General features: G+C 61.1%; 3 protein-coding genes across 4 annotated transcripts; 1 reads left to right on the top strand and 2 right to left on the bottom strand.

The window, feature by feature from the left end:
* The first annotated feature begins 405 nt into the window (after positions 1-405).
* MLST8 (MTOR associated protein, LST8 homolog) lies at positions 406-5813 on the top strand. The gene is made up of 8 exons (XM_064390271.1): positions 406-721; positions 817-868; positions 1540-1702; positions 2119-2194; positions 3990-4142; positions 4222-4346; positions 4776-4939; positions 5347-5813. Exons 1-8 carry the CDS (start codon positions 593-595, stop codon positions 5463-5465), a joined length of 981 nt encoding a protein of 326 aa, XP_064246341.1. The 5' UTR covers positions 406-592; the 3' UTR covers positions 5466-5813.
* Positions 5751-11673, bottom strand: BRICD5 (BRICHOS domain containing 5). Of its 2 annotated transcripts, none has more exons than XM_064390272.1 (6): positions 10580-11673; positions 8565-8699; positions 8093-8245; positions 7826-7933; positions 6877-7030; positions 5751-6397 (listed from the first exon to the last, which is right to left on the bottom strand). In XM_064390272.1, the coding sequence occupies exons 1-6, from the start codon at positions 10733-10735 to the stop codon at positions 6303-6305; spliced, it is 801 nt and encodes a 266-aa protein (XP_064246342.1). In that variant the 5' UTR covers positions 10736-11673; the 3' UTR covers positions 5751-6302. The 2 variants fall into 2 exon arrangements, with proteins under 2 accessions (XP_064246342.1, XP_064246343.1); XM_064390273.1 differs by lacking the exon at positions 10580-11673 and adding an exon at positions 9248-9563 and having other exon boundaries at positions 5752-6397.
* Positions 11674-11921: 248 nt separating this feature from the next.
* On the bottom strand, positions 11922-16034 carry PGP (phosphoglycolate phosphatase). The gene is made up of 2 exons (XM_064389969.1): positions 15368-16034; positions 11922-14296 (listed from the first exon to the last, which is right to left on the bottom strand). Exons 1-2 carry the CDS (start codon positions 15993-15995, stop codon positions 13971-13973), a joined length of 954 nt encoding a protein of 317 aa, XP_064246039.1. The 5' UTR covers positions 15996-16034; the 3' UTR covers positions 11922-13970.
* Between the last annotated feature and the right edge of the window lie 106 nt (positions 16035-16140).

The following is a 16140-nucleotide window of genomic DNA, read 5'->3' on the forward strand; positions in this document are numbered from 1 at the left end:
ATCCCATATATCCCATATATCCCATATATCCCATATATCCCATATATCCCATATATCCCATATATCCCATATATCCCATACTCCATATCCCATATCCCATATATCCCATATATCCCATATATCCCATATATCCCATATATCCCGTATATCCCATGTATCCCATACTCCATATCCCATATCCCATATATCCCATATATCCCGTATATCCCATGTATCCCATACTCCATATCCCATATCCCATATCCCAATCCCAATCCCGTGTCCAGCACTGCGCCCCCTGGCGGCACGCTGCGCACACTCTCTCCCCCCGCCGCTCTCCGTGGTCTCGCCCGTCGCTCCCCGCGCCCCGGCCATGGTCCGTCCCTTCCCTCGCTCCCGCGCATGCGCGCTCCCGCCGGACGCGGCCCGGGCCGGCTGCGCGCTCGGGAGGCGCCGCGCGCACGCGCAGTGCGGGGCACCGGCACCGGGGCCGGGAGCGGGGGACACCGGGTGAGGGGGACCCGCGGGCCGGGCCGGCACCCCGCGGGGCGACACTGACCCCGCAGGCTTTAGGGACTCCCCGGAGCGCGGCGGCACCGGGAGCGGCGGCAGCATGAACGCGGCGCAGGGCACGGTGGGCAGCGACCCGGTGATCCTGGCCACGGCCGGCTACGACCACACGGTGCGGTTCTGGCAGGCGCACAGCGGCATCTGCACCCGCACGGTGCAGCACCAGGACTCCGTATCCTTCCCTCCTTGCCCGCCGCCCCGGCCGCCGGGGCCGGCCCCGGTTCGGGCCCCGCTGCTGCTCGGTAGCGACCTTAACGGAGCCCGCAGCAGGTGAACGCCCTGGAGATCACCCCGGACCGGAGCATGATCGCGGCCGCAGGTGAGCGCTGCTGGCCGCGGGCAGCCGGGCACCGCGCCGGTGATGAGCGTCTGCCGGTGCTGAGCCCTGCCCGGTGCTGAGCCCTGCCCGGTGCTGAGCCCTGCCCGGTGCTGAGCCCTGCCCGGTGCTGAGCCTGTACCCGGTGCTGAGCCTGTACCCGGTGCTGAGCCGTGCCCGGTGCTGAGCCTGTGCCCGGTGCTGAGCCTGTACCCGGTGCTGAGCCGTGCCCGGTGCTGAGCCTGTGCCCGGTGCTGAGCCTGTGCCCGGTGCCCGGCCCCTGCCCGGTGCTGAGCTGTGCCCAGTGCTGAGCCTGTACCCGGTGCAGAGCCTGTGCCCGGTGCTGAGCCGTGCCCGGTGCTGAGCCCTGCCCGGTGCTGAGCCTGTGCCCGGTGCCCGGCCCCTGCCCGGTGCTGAGCTGTGCCCAGTGCTGAGCTCTGCCCGGTGCTGAGCCCTGCCCGGTGCTGAGCCTGTGCCCGGTGCTGAGCCCTGCCCGGTGCTGAGCCCTGCCCGGTGCTGAGCCTGTGCCCGGTGCTGAGCCCTGCCCGGTGCTGAGCTCTGCCCGGTGCTGAGCCGGTGCTGAGCCCTGCCCGGTGCTGAGCCTGTACCTGGTGCCTGGCCCCTGCCCGGTGCCCGGCCCCTGCCCGGTGCCCAGCCGCTGCCCGTGCTCGCAGGGTACCAGCACATCCGCATGTACGACCTCAACTCCAACAACCCCAACCCCGTCATCAACTACGACGGCGTGAGCAAGAACATCACCTCGGTGGGGTTCCACGAGGACGGGCGCTGGATGTACACGGGCGGGGAGGACTGCATGGCACGCATCTGGGACCTCAGGTGGGCACCGGGGCTGCCCCGTGCCACAGCAGCCCGGCTGCAGGGCGAGCTCACCCCTCTGTCCCTGTCACAGGTGCCACAGCCCCTGAGCTCCCTCTGTCCCTGTCCCAGGTGCCATAACCCTTGAGTGCCCCTCTGTCCCTGTCCCAGGTGCCACAGCCCCTGAGCTCCCCTGTCACTGTCACAGGTGCCATAACCCCTGAGCTCCCCTCTGTCCCTGTCCCAGGTGCCACAGCCCCTGAGCTCCCCTGTCACTGTCACAGGTGCCATAACCCTTGAGTGCCCCTCTGTCCCTGTCCCAGGTGCCACAGCCCCTGAGCTCCCTCTGTCCCTGTCCCAGGTCCCATAGCCCCTATGTGTCCCTCTGTCCCTGTCCCAGGTGCCACAGCCCCTGAGCTCCCCTGTCCCTGTCCCAGGTCCCGGAACCTCCAGTGCCAGCGCATTTTCCAGGTGAACGCTCCCATCAACTGCGTGTGCCTGCACCCCAACCAGGTGAGGAAGCTGCCTGCTCTGGGGCTCCCAGCTCAGGATCCTGAGGAACAGCTCAGTGCCCATCCCATGCCATGGCAGGGACACCTCCCACTGTCCCAGGCTGCTCCCAGCCCCCTCCAGCCTGGCCTGGGCACTGCCAGGGATCCAGGGCACCCTGGGCACCAGAGATGTGTCCCAGCAGCAGATGGGTACCACAGGAATGGCTGGGGGCTTCACACGATGTGTTTGTGGTGCTGACCTAGTGGCTGCTGCAAGGGACAGCACAGGGGCTGCACTGAGCTCATCCCCTGGCAGGAAACACCCTTGGAGCAGGATCTGCCCCCCAGCATCCCTGGGGAGGCCATGGGAGCAAAGCTGGGAGAGTGGGGGCAGCTGGGAAGCTGGAGGGTGACAACATTGCCAGGGACAAGCTTCCTGGGGCCTTTGGCTGGGATTCCCTTCAGGTGGGGCTTGGCTGAAGTTCCCCAGTGGGTTCAGCAGCTGCTGCTGAGCAGGGGGAGAGTGGGGGCACTTGAAGAGGCTGAAGGGAGCAGGAGCAGGGAAATCAATAGGGATCAATCAGTGCTAATGGCTGGGCTGGGCTGGGCTTGCAGGGCTGTGGTTTTGCCTGCAGACAGGGCCGTGCAAACCTCTGTAAAGTCCCGAGTAATGGAAATGTTCCCTTGCATTTCATTTGGCAAAGGTTTAATTTTGCAAGTCAGGCATTTCAGGCTAAATTTGAGATCAGTAGTGCTGTGAGGGTGTGTTATGTTAAATGAATATTACGGAACATAGGTCTTAGATGTGAAATAATCCCTGACACGGTGCTGCTGAGGTGCAGAGTGTTGGTTTGTGAGCAGAAGGTGGTTAATTAGACCAAAGGTGGCAGCATTTCTTCGGGCAGTTCCCTCTGTGGCTCTGCAGTTCCCTCTGCAGAGATGCTGATCCAATTATCCAAGGATTCCTCACGGCCTGAGTAAAGCCATGGAAAGTTTGGACTCAGCGTTTACACCTGCTGAGAGGGGGCTGAGGAGCCCAGAAGAGACTTCAGTGCAGTCAGAGAAATGCATTGAGTGGTGTTTGTGGGCTCAGAACCAGCCTCTGCTCCCAGGGACAGGATTAGCTGTGCCTGATGACCTGATCTCCTCTAGGGATTCTGCTAAAATTGTGGACAGTGCAGGGCTGTCGATAAAGGCCGGGTTTGAGTGGAGACATGCCAGCATTGTCTCCTGCTCTGAGCACGGGATCAGAGCCAGGACTGCTGCCCTTGGCTCTTGTCCTTCCCCTGAGAAGGGGAGAGAGAGAGAAAAACCCACTTCAGGTTGTGTTTTTCTGGTGTCTGCACCCTTGAGTGCTTCAGTTGTTCAGTGGCCAGCCTGTCCCTTAGTGCTGCTCTCAGACGTGCTGAAAACCACTTGGCTGCTGTGGATGTTTGGAGCTGTGGCTGTGCCACAGCCCTGGAACTGGGACAGCTCTGGGGTGTAGAAAATCAGCAAACCCTGCTGGGGAGGGAAACAGCCTTCTGTGGAGTGTCACAGGAGTCATGCAGATGGGACAGCCAGGCTGGGGGACAGCCCTGGGCTGGGGGAGAGGAGGCAGGACAGGACTGTTCTGTTTAACCCCAGGGCTGCAGGGACACCATGTGGGACAGCCAGGCCATGGGACAGCCCTGAGCTGAGGAGAGGAGGCAGCACAGGACTGTTCTGTCTCACCCCAGAGCTGCAGGGCTGCAGCGGTGCTGCAGGGGCACCACGCGGGTGCCAGCTGCAGGCTGCTGCTCACGGTGCCCACAGAGACACGGCCGTGTGCCCTGCAGGCAGAGCTGATCGTGGGCGACCAGAGCGGGGCCATCCACATCTGGGACCTGAAGACTGACCACAACGAGCAGCTGATCCCCGAGCCCGAGGTGTCGGTGAACTCGGTGCACATCGACCCCGACGCCAGTTACATGGCAGCCGTCAACAGCTCGGTGAGCCCTGCTGGGACGGCCTTGGGTGGGCATCCCCCAGCCTGGCACAGCCCGGGCACGGCTCCCTCTGTGTCTGCAGGGAAACTGCTACGTGTGGAACCTGACGGGCGGCATCGGCGAGGAGGTGACGCAGCTGATCCCCAAGACCAAGATCCCGGCGCACAACCGCTACGCCCTGCAGTGCAAGTTCAGCCCCGACTCCACGTGAGTGTGGAGCCCCTCACCTCCCTCCCCGGGCAGGCAGGGGCCAGCCGTGCCTGCAGCCCTGCCTGCAGCCGTGCCTGCAGCTGTGGCTGCTGCAGGCTGCACACTGCAGGTCCCCAGGGAGGAGCAGGACGAGGCAGGGGATGTGGCACCAGGGGTTGCTGTCGGGGTGTCCCCCTCGTGCTCCCTGAGCTCAGCAAGGTTTGCAGCCAAGAGCTGTTCTGCAGTTGGGATCCAGCTGCTGCAGCATGAGCTCCTGCACGGAGTGTGTTCAGCTGCAATCTGCTGTCAGTGCAGGTGCAAGGAGATGTGGTTGCACTGGGGACAGGTCCCCAGGCTGCCACTGGCCCTGGCCCAGCTCTGTGCACCCAGAGGCCCGCAGGGGGACAGTGACTGATGAGCTTGCCCTCAGATGTCTCCTTCTTGCAGGCTCTTGGCCACCTGCTCTGCAGATCAGACGTGCAAGATCTGGAGGACTTCAAACTTCTCTCTGATGACAGAGCTGAGCATTAAGAGCAACAACCCCGGGGAGACGTCGCGGGGCTGGATGTGGGACTGCGCCTTCTCCGGGGACTCCCAGTACATCGTCACAGGTGAGGCTGCCCCGGGCTGTGCCAGGGCCCTGCAGCAGCCAGGCCTGACCAGTGGCCCTGCCTGGGTCGTGGGGCACAGGGGCTGTGAGCTGGGAGCAGCCAGTTCTGCTGCTGCAGTGGGGCAGCTGCTGGAACTGGAGAGGAGATCTCCAGCCGTGCTGTTCCCCTCACAGCTCACAGCTATGAGTCCCTTGAACACACCTGTGGTAATTTGCACACTCACTGCTCTGCAAAAGAGCTAAAGCCCACATGCAGAGCAGTGCACTGAGCTGCTCTGCCTTGCTGGTCATCACCAGCCCTAAGGATGGCTGAATGAAGCAAGAGCGAAGTATTTCTTAGAATAATAGTAAAAAAAGAAACTGAAAAGGTAATGTACATCCCACTCTTCTTTTCACTCTGTGTTCCAGCCTCCTCTGATAACCTGGCCAGACTGTGGTGTGTGGAGACAGGGGAGATCAAGAGGGAGTACAGTGGCCACCAGAAGGCCGTGGTCTGCCTGGCCTTCAACGACAGCGTCCTGGGATGATGGCACGTGGCAGGGACAGCACCTCTGCTTGTTCCCCCTTGCCTTGCCAGACCCTCTCCAGAGCCTGGGACACGCTCTGCACCCATCCCTGTCCATGTGCAGAGGGCTGGGGCTCTGCCAGGGGACAGCCTTCAGCTCCAGGCAGGACATGGCTGAAACGTGTGTGGCCCTGAGGGAGGGGATGGGAGAGGGAGGCACAGTCCCACTGCAGGGACACGGGTACAGTTCAGCTGCAGGAATCCCTGGGGCATCGGCTGCTGACTGCTCTGGATGTTCCTGTACCTCAGAGTGGGAAAAAATAAACATCAGCCTTTGCCAGTGATGGGAGAGGCTGAGCAAAGAGGAGAAGCAGCTCTTGTCTTGGTTTGCAATCCCTTTATTCAGAGTGTTTCAGAGTGACTTGGAGAGCTGCTCTCCTAAAGCCAACCACCCCCAGAGGTAACAACAACCACCTTGTGTTGAGCAGAGCCTGGAGCCCCAAAACTCAGCTGCTTCCTGGGATTCCTCTGGGCCTGGGTCTCCTGATTCCTAATTCCAGGCACAGCCCTGGAGCAGAGCTGCAGAGTCTGTGCTGACAGGGCTGAGCAGAGGCCTCCTGCTTCTCTTAACTCTCCTGCTGCTGCTTTTCTAAACTCTCCTGATGCTGCTTCCCTAAACTCTCCTGATGCTGCTTCCCTAAACTCTCCTGATGCTGCTTCCCTAAACTCCTGACCTGCAGCACGGAATCAGCAGGAAGCTCTGGGGGTGCTGTGGGTGTTCCTTCCTCGTGGAAGTCAGAGGCTTTTCAGGAGTCCAGTTCCAGTCTGAGGGCAGAGAGGGCGGCCGTGGCTGCAGCACCTACTCGGGCAGGTAGTAGAAGCAGATGGAGACACAGATGTTGCTGGGGAAGCAGATGTCAATGCACAGGTAGATGAGGCGCTGCCTGCCCGGCCCTGCCCAGGAGCAAGGACAGCAGTGAGAGCAATGCTTTGGTGCTGCAGCTGCAGGGTCCCCAGGGATGCTTTGGTGCTGCAGCTGCAGGGTCCCTGGGGAGCTGAGCAAGGGGAAGCCTCAGGGAATGACCTTTCTCATCCAAGCTGGATCAGATGGAGCAGGCTGACAGCTCAGCAGCTGCTTTGGCTGAGGATGAGGGTGACAGGGATTAAGCAGCATGTCTCAGGGACAGCTCTGTGCTGGCTGTGCTGCTGGGGCAGCTCAGAGCCCATCCCAGTGCCACGGCTCAGGACAGGGGGTGGGTACGAGCCAGCTCTCAGGGGTGGTGAACAATGGTCTGATTTTGCACTGGAGGTCACTGTCCCTGGGCCTTGGCAGCCTGTCCTGGGCTGCATCAGCTGCTGTGCAGCACAGCCTGATCCTCTTAGAGGTGCTGCAAAGCTCCTGCTTGCCCTGCCGGGGGAGGTGGCCCACTTACCGTGGCCTCTGCGCACCCAGAAGATGGAGCTGTGCCCACACAGGCTCTGCACAGCCTGCCCCAGCCCCCTGGGCTCCAGCTGCTCCCCGGCCACGATGCCCAGGAACTCCCGGTAGAACTGGGTCTGGTTGTTGGGCTGCAGCAGCTGCTCAGCCTGAAAGAAACGTCCTGTTGGTTCCTCCCAAGGCACTTTGTGCCCCTCAGCCCTGCTCTGGCACCCAGGAGGGTCTGTACCCCAGCAGCTTCCTCCTGCCAGCTGCCAGTCCTGGCTGCCAGCTCTCATCTCCTGTCTGTGGGCTCTGCCAACCCAGCACTACCAAGTCTTATCTCCATTTAGGAGCCTCAGGGCTGGGCAGGTGCTTTCCTCTCCCTGCATCCCTGCTGGGAGTCTGTGTCCCTACACTTCTCTGGGAGTGAGGTGGGGACCAAGGAGTCCCCAGGAGCTGCTGAGGAAATGGATTTCAGATGGCAGGGACACAAAAAAATGGGGCTTTCTGTCTTTGGAAATGGAACCTGCCCCTGCCCAGGCATCCACTGACACTTTGTCCTGAGGGTCCTTGTACACGATTGCCTCCAACTTCCTTCCCTGGCAGTTGGTAACAAACCCCCTTTGTTTTTCCTCCCCCGGATTTTTGAGCAGGTAACAGAATCCAGGGGGAGCAGGTCCTGCAGGAGCTGCTGTTCACTCCAGGAGCCACAGCCCCCTGCCCCAGGCTGCTTCCCACAGGAATCAGGGTCTGGATAAAGCCCTGGCTGAGAGCCCAGCCTGGGGCACAGCTCTGCTCCTGTGAGCAGTGCATCCCCAGAAGAGGGGCTGGGAGAGCCCTGCCCGGCTCCCTGGGCGTGGAGAGTCACCCCTGCAAATCCACACAGGGCAGAGCACTCCGTGACCTGTGCAAAGCTCAGTCCACCCCCCAGCTGGCCCGGGAGTGCTGCAGCAGCTGCTCACGCTGTGCTCAGAGGTGTTGAGAGCCGTCTGCAGGGTCTGCAGGTCCCAGGGCTCCATCCTCCTCAGGTAGCAGGCTCGCTGCTGCAGCGGCTTGTAGCACACGTAGCCCTGTGGACAGATGTGCCCCTTGCAGCAGGCAGCACACACCCACCCTGCCCCAGAAACCCCTGAGGAGGCCACTCTGCTCTCCCCTGCTCTGAGCTCATGGCTGAAGGTGCAGAGGAAGGCAGAAAGGGCAGCTGGGGAGGCAGGGTGCCCAGCACTCACGTTGCTGCTGTCGTACAGCACCACGGCGCTCTGGTTGCTCTGCGAGGTGATGTAGTAGGTGACAGTGCTCCTGGCCTTGTCCACCACGGCTGTCTGGTTCCTCAGCGGGTCCTGCTGGCCCTGGAGTGTCACTCGGAGGAGCTGGGAGCCAGCCTGGGCACGAGGAGGGAGGGCAGCACCCACCAGAGCTGCTCTGTGTGCAGCATCTCCCACCAACACCCGCAGCTGGCCCTGGGCTGGCCCCTGCTCTGTCTGATCCAGTGGGGAGGAGCAGGTTCTGACCCACTGAAGGATGATCCAGAACTCCATCCTCACCCCCAAAGGGAGGGAGGAAAGGGCCAGGGGACCCCAGCCCTGCCAGCACCTCCCTGCCCCTTCCTGCATTGGGCAGGGACTGACCCAGCCAGAGCTCAGCCCAGAGCTCTCCCATCCCTGCTGGGAGCTGCTGCCTGCCCAGACCAGCATCCCTTACCTGGGCAGAGCTGGGGGAGGAGCTGAGAACGCCCACGACACTGACACCAACAACCACAAAAAACAACAAGGCAACAGACAGGATGATCCAGAAGGTCCTGGAGGGAGCTGGGAACTGTGCTGTGGCCCTCCTGTCCTGGAGCCAGGCAAAAGAAGGAGGAACAGGAGTTAAAATGGACCCTTCTGCCAATTCTTCCTCATCAGTCAAGTTTCCAGCTCATGACACAAACCCTTGTGCAGACTGGAGTGCAGAGCTGCCAAACCATTGCAGCACCTGGAATAATCCCACAGCTCTGAATTCCTGATGCAGCATCCTGGCACCAGCACTGCCAGGAAAGCTGCAAAGCCCCCAGGGCAGCTTTCCAGACACGGGGAACAACAAATTAAATTATTGTGGTTTACAGCAGAAATCCCCAGGGGACAGTCAGCATTGGAATCAGACCCTGTGTGGAGTGATCCTGCTTCTGTCCCCCTCCCTGTGCTGGATTTTCTTTCTAAATTATTCTCCATGAGACCAAGGAAAAGAGCGTGGCAGTGCTGTGACATTTCTGTTGGCTCTATTAATTTACTTTAATTCTTATATTGAAGCAATTAAATTTAACTTCATGGCACATAACGGGATTTTTACAAAGCAGAAAATGTGCTTTCAATAATCTCAAACACAGCCCACATTTAAAAAATAACCTGTTTCTCAATCCTCTGAAGCACAGAGGAATTCAATCCATGCCCAGGATTACATGTGCACGAGGATGGGCTCATCCAGCCTTGGGACAGTTGTGGATCTTTATTGGGAACTGGGAACTTCCAGGTTATTCCCTGAGAAAAGCAGTGAGTTAAAACTGCACCTCTCTGAAATCCCAGCAGTCCAGCAGAGCAGAGCCCCAGCCCTGCAGTAACTGGCAGATTTTCAATAACCAGTGGAATTCCCTCTGGTGGGAAAGGTGCACACCAAGAAGTGCAGCAGCTCCCGGCCCTGGCAGGGCACAGCTCACACCCAGCCTGAGCTGAGAGCAGCTCCTGCCAGGAGCTGGGCTGGGGGAGCTGGGGACCAACAGGACCCTCCCAGGACCCCTGGGAATGGCAGCAGCTCTGCCCCTTGGGAGGGGGATCGGGCAAGCACAGAGCAGCACTGCCTGTGAGAGAATCACCCACTCCTGGAATGGTTTGGGGTGGAAGGGACCCTAAAGCCCACCCAGTGCCACCCCTTTCCATGGCAGGGACACCTCCCACTGTGCCAGGCTGCTCCCAGCCCTGTCCAGCCTGGCCTGGGCACTGCCAGGGATCCAGGGGCAGCCACAGCTTCCCTGGGCACCTGTGCCAGGGCCTGCCCACCCTCCCAGGGAGGAATTCCTTCCTAACAGCCCATCGAACCCTGCCCTCTGGCAGTGGGAAACCATCCCTGTGTCCTGTCACAGCCTTGTCCAGAGAAGGACACAGGGACACAGACAGCCTTTAGCCAGGAGCTGCTGGGACAGGAAATGCAGGAACAGGGAATATTCAGGAATACTCACTGCAGGAACAGGGGATACTGACTGCAGGAACAGGGGATAGAGCAGGAACAGGGATGCTCAGGGATGCTCAGAGCAGGAACAGGGGTGCTCAGGGATGCTCACAGCAGGAACAGGGATGCTCAGGGATGCTCACAGCAGGAACAGGGATGCTCAGGGGTACTCACAGCAGGAACAGGGATGCTCAGGGATGCTCACAGCAGGAACAGGGATGCTCAGGGATGCTCACAGCAGGAACAGGGATGCTCAGGGGTGCTCAGAGCAGGAACAGGGATGCTCAGGGGTACTCACAGCAGGAACAGGGATGCTCAGGGATGCTCACAGCAGGAACAGGGATGCTCAGGGATGCTCACAGCAGGAACAGGGATGCTCAGGGGTGCTCAGAGCAGGAACAGGGATGCTCAGGGATGCTCACAGCAGGAACAGGGATGCTCAGGGATGCTCACAGCAGGAACAGGGATGCTCAGGGATGCTCACAGCAGGAACAGGGATGCTCAGGGGTACTCACAGCAGGGGCAGCACGGCCGGCACCGTCCCCTCCTTCCATCCTCCACTTCAGGCGAGCGCCTGGCTGCTGCTGCTCTGCCTCCTGCCCACACACGGGCTGGGCATGATCCCGGCCCCAGGCACAGCTGGGGAGCCTGGCCGTGTGTCCGGGGGCCATAAATACCTGTCCAGGAAACCTGAGGAGGGAGCAGGAGTGAGCACTGCTGTCAGTGCCCAGCACGGCCCTTCCTGCCCAGCCCCGGCACGGGCAGGAGCCACAATGGAGCCCTTTGTGTGCCCGGGGCTGGCACGGCCCCACACGGGCCCAGGTGAGGCTCTTGGAGAGATCAAATGCCCAGAGGACAGTGGCAGCCTGCCCTTGTGGCAGCAGCAATTTCCAAATTTCATCAGGAACTCAGTGCTGCTGGAGCTCCTGGGGCTGGGGCCAGGTGTGATCCTGTGCCAGGTGTGATCCTGTGCCAGGTGTGATCCTGTGCTGATCCTGCTGTGCCAGGTGTGGTCCTGTGCTGATCCTGCTGTGCCTGGTGTGATCCTGTGCTGATCCTGCTGTGCCAGGTGTGATCCTGTGCCTGGTGTGATCCTGTGCCTGGTGTGATCCTGTGCTGATCCTGCTGTGCCAGGTGTGGTCCTGCTGTACCAGGTGTGATCCTATGCCAGGTGTGATCCTGCTGTGCCAGGTGTGCTCCCGCTGTCCCTGGGCTGCACAGACACACAGACACACCTGTGCCACCCTCGGAGGAAAAGGGAAAAGGGCTGTGCCACAAAGTCACCGCCCCTGCTCTCACACTGTCACCCGTGTCCTGAGAGCCTCCCTGTGGGAGCAGAGTTCCTGAGCACACAGATCCTGAGCAGTCCAGGAGCCCCCAAAACGTTCCAGACCTGACATGTCCAAGGTGTGGAGGCAAGGAAAAGCCAAGAATTCCTAGGTGTGATGTCTGTCCAGGGAAATTGCAGGCTTTGGACTTTTTCCTATCACGCACAGCCCAGGGCTGAACAAACTGGGTGACAGGAGCCCACAAGGAAGGAGGAGAGGGACTTTGGCCAAGGGCATGGGCAGGGCAAAGGGGAATGCCAGGGTTAGATTTGGTGTTGGAAAGAAATTCTTCCCTGGGAGGGAGGGCACGCCTGGCACAGGTGCCCAGAGCAGCTGGGGCTGCCCCTGGATCCCTGGCAGTGCCCAGGCCAGGCTGGACAGGGCTTGGGGCACCCTGGGACAATGGGAGGTGTCCCTGCCATGGCAGGGTGGCACTGGGTGGGCTCTGAGGTCCCTTCCAACCCAAACCATCCCTGACCCCCAGGATTCCCAAACACAGCTCACAGAGACCAGACCAGTGAGACAACGCTGGGGAGAGCAGGTTTGAGTTTAATGGGAATTCAAGTAGAGGATTAAGAACAGTTTGGAAGTCAGAACAGAGATTTGAAGCACGATTGACACCGCCACCAGCCCATGCCAGCACCCTGGGCCCAGGCAGTGGCTCCCTTGCCAGCCAGAGCCCTCGGCAGGGACAGCCTGACGAGGGATGCTGGACTCTCTGCTGGCCTTCTCCTGACACAAAAAGCACACCAGAAACAGAGACTGGATCCAAACCCACACTGTTACACCAGACACAACCTGCAGTGAGTGCACAATGTCCATCTCCACATTACCCAGAGCAAGGGCCAGCTCTGCCTCTGGCACTTTGCACAAGAGATTTTCCACACTTCTTCCACAACTCCCACCTTACAAACAAACAGCCTTTCAGAGGCTCAGCCAGTGCTCTGAACAGAGACCCTCTGGACTGCAGGGTTATTGCTGTACAAAGAAGGTGACAAGTTACCAGGCAGGAAATGGCATCAGCACTGCCCGAGCTCCTCAGCTGGGCAGGAAGGAAAACCAGTGCTCAAGTGGAACTGTAGGTACTGGAATCTATGCGATAAAAGCGTGTTATTTGCATATATAATTTTCAGTTAATTCTATAACGCAAAAGCTTTCACTGTGGGATTCGGGCAGCACAGAAACCACCCTGTGGTGAGCCCCTCATTGCCCAATCCCACCTGGAGATCAAGAGGAATCATCCCTGAGCAAGCCAGCACTCCTCCTGCCCACCGTGCCCGGCCCCCGCCGGCACACGCGGAAGATCTGAACCTCAGGGATGGGGAGGAAGCACGAGCTACCCTCACACACAGGCAGCAGCCACAGGGCTGCTGTGGACAGCTCTCCTGGGCACTACATCCATCACTGAGCAGGAACTGGGATTGTGCAGCTAAAGCCAAGGCTCGTTGATGCTGAGGGAAGTGCAGGAGCTTGGTCTGCATTGATCCAGGGATTTCTGGGAAGCAGCAGCAGGAATGAGGGACAGTCCTGTGTGGCTACAGACTCTCTGCATTACCAAATGCAACGTTTAGGAGAATTAAATCAGTGAAATACATTCCTCTCATCCTCCCTCCTGGGAAACAAGATATATTATCAATCATAGTCTCTATTTATAATTTAAATATACTCTAACTTTATGCTCAGGGCGTGCCAGTGTGTACATGTGCTTTACACTCTCGACCTTGGACAGACACTGTGTGCAGCAGCCAAGGGCTGGAATTTTGTGGGATCATCCCAATCTGCATCACAAGTGCAACGTGCAGTGGTCAAATGAAGGAGATGAATCTGTGTGACCTGAGGTGGGGCTGTGCCCTTCAAGAGGGCCCCAGCTGGGAAAAAGCCACCCCAAGGGCAAACACCAGCTCCACAAGTGTCTAACCACAACCAGAGCTGCTGCACATCCCAAGAGTTGTTTCCCTGAACAGACTGGGCTGAGCCACGGCCCAGCCTGGCCAGGACATGATCCTTCCCCTCAGACCAAGCAGCTCCAGCTCCCCGGCTCAGCGCAGAGGAGCCGGGCTGGGGAGCACCACCAGCACTGCATCCATGCACTACAGCTGCACTGCTGGGTGCATTACAACTGCACTGCATGGGTGCATCACAACTGCACTGCATGGGTGCACTACAGCTGCACTGCATGGGTGCACTACAGCTGCACTGCATGGGTGCATCACAACTGCACTGCAAGGCTGCACTACAGCTGCACTGCATGGGTGCACTACAACAATGCACTACAGCTGCACTGCATCCATGCACAACTCCACTGAATCCATACATTACAACCGCACTGCATGGATGCACTACAGCTGCACTGCATGGATGCATTACAGCTGCACTGCACCCATGCATCACAGCTAAAGCCAGCCGCAAGCCCCAGCCCCTGCAATGCCCCCGTTGTTCAAAGTGCATTTCAGACTGAGATGTAAACAGAACCGTACCGAGAGGACAGCGAGGAGACAAGCGAAGGGTTCTAACCCCGGGGAGTGCCTGGTGGGCACGCCACTGCCACGGGGCTGCTGCCCGGGCTGCCCCGGGCCCGTTACTCCCCCAGCGCCGGGAGCAGGTCGGCGATGCTGTCCACGTAGTAGTCGGGGACCAGGCTGTGCCTGGCGGGACAGCCGCTGTCCTGGTGGCCCCGCACCTCGTCCAGCGCCGTCACCCCGCTCAGGGTGAGCAGCGTGGTGAGGCCGCAGCTGTTGCCCATCAGGATGTCCGTGTCCAGCCGGTCCCCCACCATGATGGTGCGCGCGGGGTCCACCGGGAACTCCCCGGCCACGCAGTCGAACATGAAGCGGTTGGGCTTGCCCACGATGAACGCCTCGCGCTGCGCCGCCGTCTCCACGGCCTTCACCAGGCAGCCCGTGCCTGCGGGGACAGGGACAGGGATTAGGGACAGACAGTGTCTTCATGGCCTTCACCAGGAATCCTAGCCTTCACCAGGCAGCCCGTGCCTGCGGGAACAGGGACAGGGATTAGGGACAGTGTCTGCATGGCCTTCACCAGGCACCCTGTGCCTGTGGGAACAGGGACAGGGATTAGGGACATGGGGCATCTCCACGGCCTTCACCAGGCAGCCCGTGCCTGCGGGAACAGGGACAGGGATTAGGGACAGACAGTGTCTGCATGGCCTTCACCAGGCACCCTGTGCCTGAGGGAACAGGGACAGGGATTAGGGACATGGGGCATCTCCACGGCCTTCACCAGGAATCCTAGCCTTCACCAGGCAGCCTGTGCCTGTGGGAACAGGGACAGGGATTAGGGACAGTGTCTGCATGGCCTTCACCAGGAATCCTAGCCTTCACCAGGCAGCCCGTGCCTGTGGGAACAGGGACAGGGATTAGGGACACAGGGATCTCCACGGCCTTCACCAGGCAGCCCGTGCCTGTGGGAACAGGCAGAGGAATCAGGGACAGAAGGCTCACAATGCCCTATTGTGCCAGGACAAACCCGTCCAGGACACTGGGAATGGACACCTCAGCTTTACAGCAGAGGGCTGCGTGGGTCCCAGGAGAGGTGGTGCTTAAAGCCTGCCAGGAGATGGGAATTGCATCCCGCGGTGGCAAAAGGGAACTTCTATCTGCAAGTAAAGGATCAATAAGGATTCTCTCTCTTTAAGGGTGCTGTGGAAAGGCTCTGGGAAGCCCAGGCTGCCTCAAAGAACCCCAGGACAGCTGGAGCTGAGGGACCTCTGGAGATGATGCAGTCCAACCCCCCTAGAAGAAAAGGCCACCTGGATTAGGTGACACAGGAGCGTGCCAAGGCGAGTTTGGAACACCTCCAGAAACTCCACACCCTCCCCGGGCAGCCGCTCCAGCGCTCCGCCACTCCCCAGGCCAAAAGGCTCTTCCCGAGGCCGAGGAACAACTCTACCAACACCACCCCGAGGCGTGCCCAGCAGAGCACGGAGACCCCCCGCTCCCCGCTCGCCCCGCGCACCGGGGATGCCGGCGCCGCCCTCGAGCGGCAGCCGGTGGTCGCGGTTGGTGCCGACCAGGAGGCACTCGGCGCCGCCGCGCAGCAGGTACCGCAGCGCCTGGCACAGCTTGGCGTAGCTGAAGTGCTCGTCGAAGCCCACGAGCACGGCGCGCACGGCGGGCTCCAGCGGCGCCTGCAGCCAGTCGCGGGGCGCGGGCCCGGGCAGCGCGGCGGGCCCGGGCCCGAGGTGCGGGATGCCCACGGCCTCCAGCTCGGCGGCCAGCGCGGCGCTGCCCAGCACGTAGGCGGCGGCGCCGGGCGGCAGCGCCTGCCGCAGGTAGCGGGCGGCGCAGAAGGCCGAGCTGAAGACGTGCCGGGGCTCGGCGGGCGGGAAGCCCAGGCGCCGCAGCTTCTCGGTGTAGGCCGCGCGCGTCCGCCCGCTGTTGTTGGTCACGTAGCACAGCCGCTTGCCCGCCGCCGCCAGCCGGCCCAGCGCCTCCGCCGCGCCGCTCACGGCCGCCTCGCCGCGCCACAGCACGCCGTCGCAGTCGAAGAGCAGCGTGTCGGCGTTGGCCAGCACGGCCCGCGCCGCCTCGCCCTCCAGCCGCCGGCAGCGCCGCGGGCCGCCCGCCGCCATCGCGCCCGCCATGGCCGCGCCGCCGCGCCCGGCCGCCCGCGCCTCCCCATTGGCCGCGCCGCGCCGCGCGCCCGCCGCCCGCGCCTCCCCATTGGCCGCGCTCCGAGCGGACCGCGTTCCTATTGGGCGGCGCTGCCGGCGGCCACGCCCCCCGCGC

This window comes from Passer domesticus, chromosome 15 (genome assembly GCF_036417665.1).
Source record: "Passer domesticus isolate bPasDom1 chromosome 15, bPasDom1.hap1, whole genome shotgun sequence".
In the NCBI taxonomy this organism is placed as follows: domain Eukaryota; kingdom Metazoa; phylum Chordata; class Aves; order Passeriformes; family Passeridae; genus Passer; species Passer domesticus.